The 15,468-nt window shown below is 40.0% G+C and overlaps 1 protein-coding gene across 3 annotated transcripts in view; it reads left to right on the forward strand.

Annotated features, from left to right (window-relative positions):
* RASA3 (RAS p21 protein activator 3) overlaps positions 1–14,381 on the forward strand; it is a 152,862-nt gene extending 138,481 nt beyond the window's left edge. For all 3 annotated transcript variants that reach the window (XM_059493761.1, XM_059493759.1, XM_059493760.1), the window contains 8 exons: positions 65–142; positions 690–763; positions 4,402–4,508; positions 5,461–5,543; positions 8,963–9,174; positions 9,924–10,027; positions 11,776–11,959; positions 12,541–14,381. In XM_059493761.1, coding sequence (XP_059349744.1) covers positions 65–142; positions 690–763; positions 4,402–4,508; positions 5,461–5,543; positions 8,963–9,174; positions 9,924–10,027; positions 11,776–11,959; positions 12,541–12,616 — 918 coding nt within the window. In that variant the 3' untranslated portion in view covers positions 12,617–14,381. The remainder of the gene's footprint in view (positions 1–64; positions 143–689; positions 764–4,401; positions 4,509–5,460; positions 5,544–8,962; positions 9,175–9,923; positions 10,028–11,775; positions 11,960–12,540) is intronic.
* The last annotated feature ends 1,087 nt before the right edge of the window (positions 14,382–15,468 follow it).

Genomic DNA, 15,468 nt, shown 5'->3' on the forward strand with positions numbered 1-15,468 from the left:
TTAACAATAATATTTGCTGTATAAACTGTATGGTGATATGCATGGTTTTGGCTTTGTATTTCAGGCCAATTTCAAGGAATCTTACATGGCTACATTTTATGACTATTTCAATGAACAGAAATATGCAGATGCAGTAAAAAATGTAAGTAATACATGTGAAGGTTCTAAAAATCCTGCTGTGCTGTTGAAGTTGAATCCTAGAAAGCAATACATACTGTTGGCAGACCAGGAAGTGTGTTGAGAAAAGCAGACTCCTGATAACTAATATTGAAGAAACTTTTTTCAAATTATACACATGTCAGTAGTAAAATTTCTTTGCATCTATTTCTAGTTAATAAATAGATTGGATTAACAGGGTGCTGCTGAGAGCTTTTGAGATGTGTGTACTTTATAGAGTGCTGCAGATCTGTGATGAAAATTGCTTAGTCCAAAAGGAAGTGAAAGATCCATGTAACAAAGGAGAAGCACAAGAAGTATTGGGCATCTGCAGTTCTACTGCTTAAGAGCATTTGTGCTATTTTTAGGTTACAACCCAGGAAACCTCCCAAATTCCTCAAGCTTCTGACATTACCTTCTGTTTAACTTCTTTTACAAATACTCTCATAGCTCTGTGCTGTGCAAATGCTGAAAGATTTTCATTTGGGTAGTGTGTTCTTGCCATTTTTACATCTGCTTTTTTTCACCTTTAGTTTCTAGATCTGATTTCATCTTCAGGAAGAAGAGATCACAAGAGTATAGAGCAGCCTATATTGCTTAAAGAAGGGTAAGCATGCATGTGCAACAAAACCATCCACTCGTGTGCTTACTGCCATTTTAAGGCAGCCATCTCTTTTTCTGCCACCCCTATTCCATTCATGCAATCAGAGAGGGATGTAGGAGAATTCTTGTGTTGCAATTTCTGCTCTCTGTGGTTGCTATAGCTGATTTGAACATATTTTCATTTGGTTTAAAGATCTTAATATAAATGTGTTTTGAAATAAGTGGAGGAAAGAGAAGCCTGTAGAACTTAAATAGTTTAGCTAAGGCAAAATAAACTCAGCATTGTATTAAAATCAAGCTGGGATCTTCCTCCTGAATTATAGTGAATAAAAGCTGTAAAATTTCACTGTGAAGACAGTGGAAGACTGTGAAGAGAGATACTGAATAACTTAAAGAGAGCAAAGCCTGCAAACAGAACTTGCTTTTGCTGCCCTATGAGATACATATGCTAACTATTATCATGGGCATTTCAAGGAAAATTTGACATGCACTTGGAACAGTTTATAGTTTCAGTACCTTTCCTTTTTTGGGAAGTATGTTGCATATGCTGTCTTAGTTTCAGATACCAATTGTTGCATTTTTTGTTACAAAATTGGGTTGTTAAGATCATCTAAGTGCATACTAGAAATAGCTTCTTTGAGCTGGGAGGAAGAAAGGAAAAAATCCAAATTTATCAGAGCTCAGTAAGCTCAAATACTGTTTGAAAGTAAGCCCTCATCGTTGTTTTAAGTAATACAAAACCTACATTTTCAGTGAAAACATGACTACCCCTTCTGTTTAACCTTGACAGTTCACTTCTCTGATAAACCTCTGTCCTTAGAAGCAATTTTGTCTAATTTAATTCTGTACATTTATCATCCTTTTGGTTTTCAAAATAAATTTATAATTTGTAACATTTACCCTCTAACTGTAAAACATTTTTTTTCTGCCTCTGTCTTTCTTTTGCTCCTGTCTGATTTTTTTCTGTCTTTTCTTGCTCGGCCTGTGGCTGCTGTTGTAAGGACTCTTAAACTAACAGTAAAGAAAGTTGATGGTAATAGTTCATGCAGGTAAGATGGTAGAGGCAGTTGCTGCTTTGCTGTAGCTACTGGCTGACAGCATGTCCTTTGCAGCAGTAGATTTGTCTGACTTAACTTTGGGGAGGAAGTACCCTGTTTAACCATCCTGAAATGCCTGTGTAAACCCAGCACAGAACTTTTAGTTACCCATTTATTGATGTTGACCTTTTATTTTATTTTCCTTAAAACAAAAACCTGCTGTAAATAGAGAATAAAGGATTTCTATCTATAGGCAGGGCACCAAGAAGCACTGTATGGATCCTGAAGAACTTACTGGGAATGATGAAGAGACCATGCATTTTCTAGGCACTTCTTAATTACTATTCATGTAAATTATTCCCAAGGTTAAGAAGTGGCCTTCAGCAGTCTTATTTTCTTTTTTGCATTATTGCTGTGTTTTGTTGTGGGACTTCTCACAGCCTTTGATTTGATTCTTCTCCAGACTGAATGGCTGTTTAGTGAGGTTTCTATTTGCCTTTGCAATATGTTTGCTTGCTTTTGTGCTTTTAATCTATCTTTACCTCTGTTAAGAGTATCAAATGGAAAGCTAGAGCATAAGTACTTTTGGATGAAAAGATTAGTCATTGGCACTTGGGTATGCTGACATCAATCATGCCATCACTGCTCAACAGCTGCCTGCCTGGTTCTTTCGAAAAGGAAGAGAATGAAAAGGAGAACTAACGTTTTTTTTTGTTGGTGGTGAAAAGGGCATGTCAGTACTTCCAAGCAAAGCTAAGGTGGATCTAGATTCAGGTCTACCATAAGCATGAGAAGAAACAGTTTCTCCAACCACCTTGTACTGAAATGGATTTTATCTTGGACTTTTTCTCCTTTGTGCTTCTAATTGCTCTGATTTCTCATATCTTCTGCAATTGCTAGAAACAAAGAAGTTGACTGTATCACTTCTGTGACTTTGAATGCTAGTCACCTATCTCTGGAAAATAAAAGCACATTTTTCTCTTGGCTATGTCACCTATGAAGAATTTAATTAGAAATGTGCTCTTAGCTCTGCCCTATGGAGTTTGCCTTTTTCAAAGAAGGGAGGCTCTGTAGGAGTTTGCAATTTTAAGTCAGCTTTTTTAATTGTTGGCATGAGAAAGATTCGAAACTAACTTGAAGAGCATGTTGTCCTGCCCAAGAGTGTCAGTTCTTCCTTTGAAATTTGTGTTAACCTGGAATCTGAGGGCTACTGCCAGTGGGCCTGGTGACAACCTGACTCACGTGGTGTTATTAAATATTTCTCAAGTATTCCAAGAATAAGGACCAAGACAGAACTGTCTGACCATTTTAAGAATGAGAGATGTGTAACTATAACCAGTTAAAAAAAAAATCTGCTGCTGTAGACAGTCTTTGTCAGCTTTTGCCCACACAGCTTGGAATGAGCAGCAGGCACCAGCCCAGCTGGTTACAAAATAGTTAAAGTCTGAAGGAACTTGGATCTCTGTTTGAGCTTTAAACAGACCTGTGGTTTGGTCAGATGTATTGTAGTTATTTGTGACTGAAGGTACCAGAAGCAAGAAACAGTATTAGCTGTTCTAAGCATTTTAGCTCTGCTATATAAAAATCTTAAACCAGGTCATTTGCTGTTCTCTCTGTGTGCTCTTTGTGCTGTGTAGTGCCTTCCTACTTGACAAAAACTACTCTGTAGTAAGTAGTTTTTACCCACTCCATTATATAGTTCTGTATTTGGCGCAATATTTAATGTAGTGCGTAGAGTAGCTGTTATCAACTCTCTACTGCATATGGACACACATTTTTATCTTAACAAAAGTGATGCTGAGCAGTTTGAAGTCACCAAAGTCACATTGAAGCTTTTGGATTGATTTAGTGGTTAGGAAAGTGGTGGATGCATCACAGTTTCCTGGTAAACTAATTCCACAATAAACTCATTCAAGTTTGAAATTAATTAAAACTGACAACTCAGTAAATGATCACCCCTAATCTGCCGAAAAAGTGGTGGGGGTGCTCTACCTTCCAGCCATGAGATCACTTTGTTACTGAAATTGCATTTCAACTGCAGTATCTATGTGCAATTGCAAATGAGGCTGTGGAACATCCTGATTTTGTTTTTAGAGCTTGAGAGTGATTAAAGCATGTAAGGATACAGTCCCTGTGCTCCAGAGGCTTTACACCTGCCTTTTAATTATTAAACATATTCTAAACTTTTTGAGCTTTCTCACAGCTTAAAAAAAATAAATGAAGCTTGTAGAGTCAACAGGTCGAGCTTAGCAGAGCAGTACTAACAGTGTTCTGCCTTTTTTCTGCTGTACTAGGAAACCATTTAGCTGGATTTGTAACTGCAGAAAGGGCACAAACTGCAGCTCAGTTAACTAACTACAAGTCAAGTTACACGTCTTGCCCCTTATTTAGATCTGGAAAAAGGACAGACCTAACTAATAGATGCACCAAACCTGTCCAAATGTGACACTTTTCCTTGCCAAGAAAAGACCTCAATAATTAGAAAACACTCTGTGTCCCCTCCTAAAGCTTTGCAAGTGCTATGACATATCTGTGTATATACACATTTATATATAAATCTCCATACATAAGCATGTATTGTAACAATTGGTGCCCTGTTTGCTAGGTTCATGATCAAGAGAGCACAAGGAAGAAAACGATTTGGAATGAAAAACTTCAAGAAGAGATGGTTTCGCCTGACAAACCACGAGTTTACCTATCAGAAAAGCAAAGGTAACAAAGGTTTGCCAGTCTTGTTTTGATACGTTGAAGCAAAGATTAAACAGAAGGATTGTGTAGGAGTAGAAGACTGAGATCCAGATGTGAAACTGTAGAAGACACAGTGTAGGCATGTCTGTCAGCCTGTATGTTCTTGCTCTTCTTTTAATGTCTGTATTGACAGTTAGAGAAGCTTCTTGGATAGCGCAATACCCTGTAAGTTAGCAAAGTATTTGATAATATTTGTCTAATATCAGTCAGTAACATCATCTGTAGGTTTCACAGTTACCTAGATTGTCCTAAGATATAAAACCTACAAACCTCAAGCTGGAATTTGGGTTTGTATTGGACATTCTCAGATGCATCTCAGCATGTGCTCATAAATTCTGTATAGTGTTGGCACAACTGGATACAGTAGACAGGAATTCACCTGCAATCTTTGAACTTCAAAAAAATGTGTTCACTTAATGTTGCCTAATAGCAAGGATTTTACTTTTTTGCAAATTGTTCCTGTCTGTTCAGTAGTACACAACAAATACCACTTCCTTCCATCATGTAAGTACATAGGCAGGAAGAAAGATAAGGAAGTGTGTTCAGATCATGCCAGTCATTATTTCACGCTCAGCTTTGAGATCTTGCATCACCACTAGTTGAGTTCACCTGACAGGAATGATTTATTTCATTGTCACCTTTGCAGTAAATATACCGTGTCCTGCTGCAGTAATCAGTTTCTAAGAGGTTTGCTAGCATAAGGTAGTGCAGCTGAAAAGAGAAATGTGCTTAAGATAATACTTAGGGACCATGCTAGCAAATCCCTGCTGAGTGAAAGATTTTCCCTCTTTTCTTAAGCAGTCAAAATGATCTTCAAAGAAACTGAAAGAAACTGAATTAGCCCTTGGAAAAAGGGCAAAAGGTGAAGATGAGTTGTGAGTAAGTGGCTCATTATCTGTGTGTCTGTGTTCTGCAGGTGATCACCCTCTGTGTAGCATTCCAATTGAAAACATTCTGGCAGTGGAAAGACTAGAGGAGGAATCCTTTAAAATGAAAAATGTAAGTAGGTCATCTTCATTAATGTATTTGTTAGGCTGCTCCAGATCCAGCAGCCTAATCGCCTTTTTCCCTTCTGTAACCTGGATTGGGTTTCTCTTGAAAGATGTACAACCACAGCTGCTTGTTCTGTATATAGTAGCAGGAGTTTCCAAAAGTACAGCCCATTCAGATTCTTAACAGCCCAGTCAGCAGTCTCTGGGTTTCATGATCTGCAGCACACACAGTACTGAGTGCTGCTGGTCAGCTGCCAGCTCTGTAAGGTCACACACAGGTAAGATGATCGAGCCCCTGGCCTTTCTGCCAGGCCTCTCTGGTGAGCAGGAGCTTGCTGCTTGTAACTGTGAAGGATCACTACTTCTTTATTAGCTATTAGGTTTCTTTATTGGTTCATGGATTTGTATATTTGTATTTAATTTGGGTTAGGTTATGTACCAAAATATCTGTGCTGTGCTGGTATGGTTTACCATTTTGGTTGCCACATTAGGGAATAAAATACAGCTGTATTTCTCATGCATGGAACACCACTGCCAACTTCTGTATTGTGTAAGAACAGACTTGATCAGTTTGGGTGATGTTGGGAGCCTTTTTCATACACCTCTGCCTGTAAAGCTGAGTCCAGGCCTTAAAAAATTGTATTTAAAATTAAACAAAAAAACAGCTCAGGGGTTTTTTTCCAGTTCCAAACATGCACCTACCACAGACTTACTTATACATATAAATGGTTGTGACTTTTATCTTTTTCTGCCTTTAAGTCCTTCCTGCCATCTACACTGCTTGTGAGCACCATGCAGGGCAGTGCTCAATCCTGCCCTAGATATTAGGTTCCTCAAACAGCTCTTTGTTAAAAGTGAAATACAATTCTAGGCTCTTCAGTATTTCCCAGTTTTAGATATGATTTTGGTAATATCTCTCTCTCTGTTAAAATGTGGAGTAAGTTTCTGTTCCACCTGCTTCTAGAACACATCTCAGTTGTACTGTAGTTTGCTCTAGTGTTTATAACTCTACTACACAGGCAAAAACCAACCAATCTGCAAAAATAATTTAGGCTATCAGAAGGCAGCTATAACATGTGATGAACTACACTCTGCAAACTAACATGATTGAACTGAAAGCAGCCACACAGTTGAGATAAAACTCACTGTCTGTAGAGAGGAGCGAGCTATAATTCTGTAACTTATGCTGAGTGTACTGAGCTAGACTGAGCATCCAAAATATGTCTGCATTGTGAAGATTTATTATTGGAAAAATATACCTTTATTGTTAACATCAAAAACCCTGTGCTATTTTAGTTGCTTAAATTCAGTATTACCTGGGAAATCAAGGTGACTATATCCATTCCAGAAAATAAGGTTCAGTCTTTCCATTAACAGTAGCAAATAATGTTACCACCTTCTTGTACTAATATATTCCTGTTTTTCTTGCCATACATAAATAGATTACTGCAGCAAGATCAGAATTCTCAGAACACCACAGCAGATGTATTTGCAATGGATATTCCCTTGTGGGTGCCTGTGTGATAAAAATTCACATTTTGTATAAATACTCTCAGTGTATCTGTACTCTGAATTGCACCAAGTGTGTCTTTGTCTCTCATGTTAAACCTGCCTGTCTGGCAGTAAGGCCAGTTGCCTATGTTGTTCTTAAGCACAGTCTGGGGCATCTGAGGGTGGCTTTAAGTACTTTGGGTCTTCTGTGTTGTTTGAGAGACAACTGGTGGTTTTGGTAGTGTAAAGGTCCTGCAGCCACTTGAAATTCTTGGCTTAGTTGTGGGCTCCTCATTAACTGTTGCCATATATTGGATCACTTTGGTCGGTATCCTCTTACACAAGGCCATATTCCTTAAATCTGTTCCTTGCTGCAGTGCAGGAGGCTCCATTTAGCCCAGCAGGACATTAAAATTCTTTTCCTTGTAGCTCTGTGTTAATAGAGAGTTGAACTGCATGCTCCTGTCTTCCTTTTTCTTTCTTCCATCCCAAACTCAAATTGCCAGTTATGCCCTGAAGAGTTTTATTGAAAGGACTCTGGTGTGTAGTTGGCACTGTTGGACTGATCACACCAAGCAGCTCCTACACTGCCATGGTGCATTGTGCCTTTCTAATAATGGTCTGATGCCATTAGGGACCAATATCAGATCAATTGTCTGATACCAGTAGTGCTTCCCTGCTAAATCCAGGGAAATGATTGTTTGAGTTTTCCCTTTGCTATTTGGCATGATGCACATTTAAAAGTGTCACAAGGGAAGAAAGGACTGTACTTGGTACCAATCTGCAACATTCTCCCAACCAGCTTGGTGCAGAATTCAAGCCAGTATTTCAGGTCTATGTAACAAACAAAGGCAAATTTCAATTCTGTTGAGTCTGGTTTGTTCTTATTGTTTAGTTTGTTTATATGGTTTTTGTTGGTTTTTTGGGGGTTTTTTGTGTGGGTGTGGACCTCTCTGGTTTTCTTTTTAAAACAGCACAATGAAACCAGCTGTTTATAAAATTGTATTCCATATGGCAATGTAACGTCTAATGATTTGAATAATCAAGTGAAGAAGTAAAGGGGAGAAAGATAATTTAGGCATACCTGAAAGAGAGAAGAAAATGCGTTAAAACTAAGTATTTGCAGAAGCTAGAGGAAATGAAGGAAATTTACCTTTCCAAAATTTGCAGCCAGGATCACTAACTTGAGCTTAGTAATCTTCAGTGTGAGATCAGTATAATCAAGCATGAAGGCTGTGCATCTAAATGTTCCTTCTTCAAGAGGAGGAATACCCTTCTAGGTTGCAAGCTGTTTTGAACAGGCAGGAGAGCTGTAGTTAAGATTTTCGGTGGTCAAGCTGTAACAGAAATAACGTGTCATTATTTAAACTATCTGATGTCAATCAAAGAGAAACAGTATTTCTGTGATCTTCTAATAGCAGCTACAGTTGGGTGCAGAAGCATGGAAGTTACTAAAAGACAATGGTCATGCTGAAACAAGTACTAGAAGGACTGGAGAAATGGCAGTACTAAGGCAAAGCTGTCACTAAGGCTGGATCCAGACTCTAATTTTTCTCTTTTCTGCCTCCTGCTGATGAGTGTTTCCTTTCAGGCCAGCACTGGGTTCCTCTGTCAGTCTTCCAAAACTTGGAGTTGCAGCATTACTAAAATTGCTTCCCTGAGGCTGACAGCAAGTCTTGTTGAGACCCAAGCAGCAAGTTGATATTAGCTATTTGTAAATCATCTCCTACAGGAATGGTATCTTATTCCTTGTACCAGGTGAAAGGTCTTGTTCTTTTAAGGGCACATTTGCTGCTTGGTTGTATTTGTGTTGAAATGTATTTATTGGTCCATTCTTTTAATATGCTGTGTTTTTCCTGCAATAAATCTTCACTCTGATTCTAGTCCTAGGTTCACTGACTCATTCTAGTGCTTTATTCTGTGGTTTATTTGCAGATGTTCCAGGTGATCCAGCCTGAAAGGAGAGTCCTGTATATCCAAGCAAATAATTGTGTGGAGGCCAAGGACTGGATTGATATCCTCACCAAAGTTAGCCAGTGCAACAAGAAGCGCCTGACGGTCTACCATCCCTCAGCCTATCTCAATGGCCACTGGCTCTGCTGTAAAGCTACTGCAGACAACACCCCTGGCTGCACACCCTGCACAGGGTAAGGGTTTCGTGTGCCATGGCTACTGCCATGGGTATGTGTGTCTCTGCAGGGTGACTTGCAAGGGCACAGCTAACCAAGATTAGCCAGGGGTACAGGTGTTCAAAGGCCATCTGTTGGTATTCCTGATTCTGCATGTCTGGATTGAAATGTTGACTTCTAAGAGTTAGAGATGATGATAGGAGGTGACTGTGGGATTAAAAATACTTTGGTTTTGATTGTCTGTCATTAATAAAAATGTCCAAAATCCCTTCAGTATCCTGTTTGTAAATTCCTGTAAATTCCTATCTACTGATAGATTTAATTCTAGATTGATCTTTTCAGAGTTCTGCTCACACTCTCTCTTAAACAAAGATGTACTGTCTGGTTTGTAGGAAGCAATTTTCATCTAAACTGAGAGAAGTTACAAGACTGTAGTGGTAGTTAGTCTAAGAGACAAGACCTGGGTAGTTGGAAGTTCAGTACTTTGGCTCCTCCATCTGGTTGTAGCTGTCTAATTCACCATAATGGCTGGATACTGATACAGTCTTCTCTTTCAAGTCAGTGAAAAGATGCTGGATAAATAGAGGCTTAAATGAGTTTGAACTTTTCTTCTTTGGGGAAAAAATTGAAGGTTTTGAACTCTGTCACACACATTCTTTTGGCTTTCATGAGAACTCACATTTACTTTGTTTTCCTTGTTAAGTGCTTTATGTGCCATAATGCACTGTTTAGCAAATAACTTTTACCTCTCTTCTGATGCCTTACAGAGGCCTGCCAGCAAATATACAACTGGATATAGATGGAGATCGAGAAACTGAGCGCATCTACTCTCTTTTCAACCTGTATATGCCAAAATTGGAAAAAATGCAAGGTGAGGATTAAAGATCATTACATCTCCAATTCACTTACCAAGGCAAAAATGCTTGTGAGAAGTTGGATGTTCTGGCTCAACCAGCCTTACAAATCACTTCCTAGAACACAGTGGCCTTTATTCCACTTGTTTCCCCTTCTGCAGTCTTGAGGCAGTTGTGTGTATTATTTTTGGTGCAGTCTCATGGTCTGTAAAAAGTTCTTTGCGTACGAACAGTTGTTTGAAATACGGTCTTAACCACATCATCCTAAAATAGCATAGGCACAGGGCATTGCTTGGAGGCTCTGAATTGACAAATCAGAGCCAGCACTGAGCCAGAGGTTTACTGATCCTGACAAAAGCTTGCACCAGCAAAGTTGAGGTTTCAGTGGAATATGGTTTTGTGTTACCAGAAGTCATGTGCACACACATTCCCTGATTCAGAGCCTAAGAACAGGCTGGATACAAACGGTTTCTTTGGAAAGGCTCTGTCAGAATTACCCATCGAGGATGACCTGTGGATGCTGGTGAAATGTTAAAAAGTGGAATTTTGGCTGGGAAGCTTTCAGGAGCTGAGGGAAGCAGAGATGTGATGGAAAGGATAAAAGAAAGAAGAGACAGCAGAGGAAGTTGGTACTAGTAGGCATGCCAAGAGAAGTATCCGGTGTACCCAGTGCCAGACTTGAAATCTCAGTTTAGCACAGGGAGTGGCGGGGAAGCCTTCACTATGGCACTGATCTTTAAATAGGACTTTATTTTATAATGTGAGATAAGCCAGTGGTGTCAAACACACAGACTGGAAAGCACTTTAATCTGTTCCTGGCTGCTGTGCAATTGCAAACTCAAGATCCTCACCACTTCCGAGCTGTCTGAACTGGCGCCCAGCTTTCCCCTGTTCCAAATCCTCGCTGCCAGAGCCAGCATCAAGTGTCAGTGCCGGGTAAAAGGACGCAGCTCTGGCACAGACAGTGCAGCAAGGGGAAGGGAATTTGAAAGCTGAGACTGGGACAGCAGTAAAGCTAGAAGGAGAGACAAAGTAAAATACTCTTTCCCCTTCTCTCCCCTTCTCTCCCCACTACAGTGCAGGAGTAGATCACATGGGAACTATGTTGTGGATGTTCATGTGTAGTCAATGTCCAGATCTCCTATTCAGGAGGGCTCCCTGCTAAGATCAGAAGGAATAGAAGGATAACTTGCCCCTTTGGATATGTCATAAAGCAGGCAGCCAGGCAGTAGTTATGGCATATTCTGCTTATGCTTATTGTATGAATCTTTTAGGGGTAATGTGGTAAAACACAACCACTTCAGCCTGTACTGTTTTCAAATTCAGCCTGTATTTGCTGCCTGGCGGTGGAACTTGTCCCCACAAGTGAATACTTGACTTTGTGCAGACAAAGCAGGCAGCACAGTGGCAGAGGCAGGCCTGTGTGAGTTTCCAAATGTGTGCATGGGGTGCAGATAGTGGCAATTGAGATTAAAGCCTTGCCTTGCAGCAAAGGACAGCTTCTCACCAAGCCAGGAGCAGCTGCCAGGCTTGCTGCCCTTTCTGTACAAGATGAGGAGGAGGGAACGAGCATGGGACACCCTCTGTGCCTCCCAACAGCCCAGCAAAACTTCTGCTGTTGATGTCACCCACAGTTGTGTGGTGGCCCTACAGAAGCAAACCAAGAAACTATATGAAGCCCAGACTGAATATTTTTAGTCTGCTTGTCTTGCTTTTTTCCCTCTTGCCTCATATCTATTCCTGTACTTCATTTTTTTTTCTCCAGAGGCCTGTGGGAGCAAATCTGTGTATGATGGACCTGAAGAGGAAGAGTATTCTACATTCATTATTGATGACCCTAAGGAGACATATAAAACACTAAAGCTGATTATTGAAGGTGTTGGAAATTTAGAGCAGGAGCACGCTCAATATAAGAGGGATAAATTTAAGAAGACAAAGTATGGAAGCCAGTAAGTGCAATGGGTTGTACAAACGGGAACAGTCCTGGAAGATGGTATTTCCCTTGCTTATGTTCTGGGTTTCACTGTATTTTGTCCAAAAAAGGTCCTGCAAATACATACAGAATAGCACTGTGACTTAGTATTTATTTCACAATATTTTAAAGCACTGAAGTGCATTTTTTAATGCTTGTTTTTAATGCAGTTTCATTCATAAAATCTAAATGTGGGTTTGTTATACTGTTGGTTTTAAATTTTGAGCCCATGCTGGTGAGCTGAGCAGTAGTTAATAGCAGAAGATAGATGTGTTTACCAGCTTATCTTGGAGTGTTGGTTTAAAAATGGAAAGAGTAATTGACACAGCCACATGACTGTATTTTGTGTACACATACAGCTTTCTGCATATGGCTGGCAAAAGAGAGGATCAATTCAGTCAGTTCTAGCTCAAGTAAAATGCAGTGTTAACATTACAATTGCAACTCTGAAAATCAAATTTAGGGAAGAAGTTCTTGTGTGTTCCACCTTCTGTTCTGACATTTTAATGTCCTGACAGATGGCTCTATGTGTAAAACTGTTTTTTTCTTTTCTTTTAGAGAACATCCCATTGGTGACAAGAGCTTCCAGACATACATCAGGCAGCAGTCAGAGATCTCAGCACATTCCATATGAAGTGCAAAGGAAATCGCAGGACAGTGCTGAAGGGTTGATTAGTGATGCTAAATAGCAAAACAAAAGGGAAGCCACACATGTAGCAAAATGTATGGATAAGTGTCAAGCTTACAAACTTTGAGACTTGGTAAATGTATTCTCTTTTCAAGAAACTGTTATAATAGTTGCTATGCACTTTATTCATCTGGTTATTGACAGATGATAAAACCCTGCCTTCTAGGCAGTTGTCATGTGTATTTTTAAATTTGCTTTGGTTTCTTGGAATCTAGTGATCAGTTCAATGATCAAGGTGTGTGGACTTCATCTTGACAACTCCCATGCAATTCCTTGTGTTTTGGAAACCAAGCATGCTGCTAATATGCAGCATTTTCTAGAAAGGTCGTTTGTTACTGGTTTTTGTTCCAGATTAATGTATATTATGCCATATCCCCTGTGTGCTCTCTTAGGAAAAGCTTAGTAACACTTTACTTTTAATGCCTGCATTTAGAAAAGAAGCAGAGAAAAATCCCTCTGGTGTAATCCTCTACATTGTAGCGTGTATTCTGAGCAGGCCAAGGAGCAGGCCTTTTGTTTTTACAGCAGTGTAATTTTTGCTAACTGTGCACAGTTTTTAATAGAAATTCAAATCTGAATGGTACTCTTGATATTTTTGAGATACGAAGTCATTTCTCCAGGCACATTCAGCAGACTTTGGATTTGAAGATGCAATCTCAGCAGTGTAATAAAACTGACTCTCATAAATATGAGTAAGAAAGAGTTGAACTCATGTCAGAGCTATGTGTCTCTTACACAGTCCAGTGAATGGTAATCTTTGAAAGTCTGCCAACTGAAAGGCAAGGTAAGCTGATTTTGATGACCTTTTATCAGCACAGTGAGAAGGACAAATAGAATATGAATCTGGCAGCTGAGACATGCTGATTCCCAGGCACAAAAGTCATCAGGATGGGTTTTCTCTGAAAGGATGTTTATGCACTGGAGTCCATGCTATCCTAGTACCACTTGCTTTTCTGGAAAATAGATTTCTACTTTTCCAAAAATGTTTTTAAATACTTTTTAAAAGAGACTTGTTAAATGATATTTAGTATATTAACATGCATAATGATAACTTGGTAATACTATGAGTATAGTAAAAATGGAATGAGCTGTGTATCTCACTAATATCAACAAAAGGAGAAGGAATAAAGATCTTCTGAATATTCAATGCATATTTATGTATGCTGTTTAGCTGTACACCATAATTTTTCTCTGTGTAAGGGTCTGATACACAAACATCTAGCTTTGATGGCTTGGAAGCCTGCATGATGGACTTTAGGCCTCTGTGGGGTAGAAGCTAGTACAGGTTTTAAGCTGAGTTGGATCAGAAAGCGTGGATCAGTTTAATGTGAAGATGTCTGTCTTTGCTTCATGTGTTAAAGAATAATTCTTAACCGTGTCCTCATTGCATCTGACATGATTTAAGATGGCTAAAGTACTTTGAATGCCTCTGTTAGTGATATTCTTAGGAATTAAGTTTTGGTTTTGTTTGAATATATAGTAGACCACCTTCTAGTAGATGATAGATGATCTTTTATTCATCTTCACCCAGCAGACTGGGGAAAGGGAAGTAATGAAGCATTGCAAAGATGCATTTAGGACTCCAAGCTTTTAGCTGCCATGAACTGCAATTTTTAACATGTATTTGTAACTTAATATTGTTTATAAAATACTAATGACCTGTAATGTGTGTTCTACTTGCCAATTAAAAGAAATGGTTTATTTCTGAGAACTGTGTCCACGTTTGGAGTCTTTTTAAATTCACAGTGGCCCCCAGCATGCCTCTTGGCACATCATCTGCTGAGAGTGGAGGCCATGGATGGAGATCCTTATGAGTGAAACCTGCCAAGTCCCATCCTTGCTCCTCGTCCCATCCCCACCCACCCCTTTTCTTGTCAGCATTGCACCCATGGGACTCTGCAGTGAGGCAGACTGGGCATCTGAGCCAGCCATGAACTACCTTAGCAAAGAAAGCTTGCTCAGATAGGTCAGCATCTTGAACTGGTTCCTTGTGTTACTGCACAGTAACTGAGCTGAGGCCATGTTGAAAGGACAGGGTGTCCTACATTGACTATATGATGCTTTTATCCCCAATTGTCTTGTTCTGTTTATGCTGAATAATAAGTTTTACACCTTTAAGACTTTTTCCAGAGAGTGAAGGAGGGAGAGAAGAAGCGTGCAGTTTGTTTTCAGACACTGCAATCACTCCTCCACATTTCTGCTCCTGGACTGTGTTGTCTGCAAACAGACAGCAGGACAGAGCTCTCCTTTGCTTTTAGTTAGCTTAGCTAGCTGAGGCAAAGAAGTTCCCTGGACTGTGGTTTTCTTTCCCTTTTCTTTGACCTGTTCAAACCTGCTCTGGACTGAACACCCAGGGGAGCACCGGCAGCTGCACCTGTGGCCCACCGGGCCGGGCCTGGGCCACGGCATTTCCAGCACTGAGGGACTGACCAGAGACTGAGTGAGCTGAGCTGCAGCCCGGGGAGGGACTTCTCAGTTTGTCATCTCTTTTGGAGCAACAAGGAGTTTTATTGATTAATATTGTTTAGGTTTTATTGTTTAATAAACATTTTTTTCCACTTTTCTCCAAGGAGGTATTTTCTCCCGGAATGGTTGGGGGGCGGGGCCAATCGAATCTGCTTTCCTAGAGGAGCCCTTTGGGGGTTCTCTTCCAAATTTGCCCTGAACCAGGACACAGGAGGAATGAGCTGAGCCCACAGCACCCTGCATGCCTATGGATTGGCTCATAGACCCATGGAACCACCACCCTTGTCCTGTGACAAAGCCTTGGACTTACTGAGGTCTCTGCTGTTCCTACT

This window comes from Ammospiza nelsoni, chromosome 2, assembly GCF_027579445.1.
Source record: "Ammospiza nelsoni isolate bAmmNel1 chromosome 2, bAmmNel1.pri, whole genome shotgun sequence".
NCBI lineage: Eukaryota > Metazoa > Chordata > Aves > Passeriformes > Passerellidae > Ammospiza > Ammospiza nelsoni.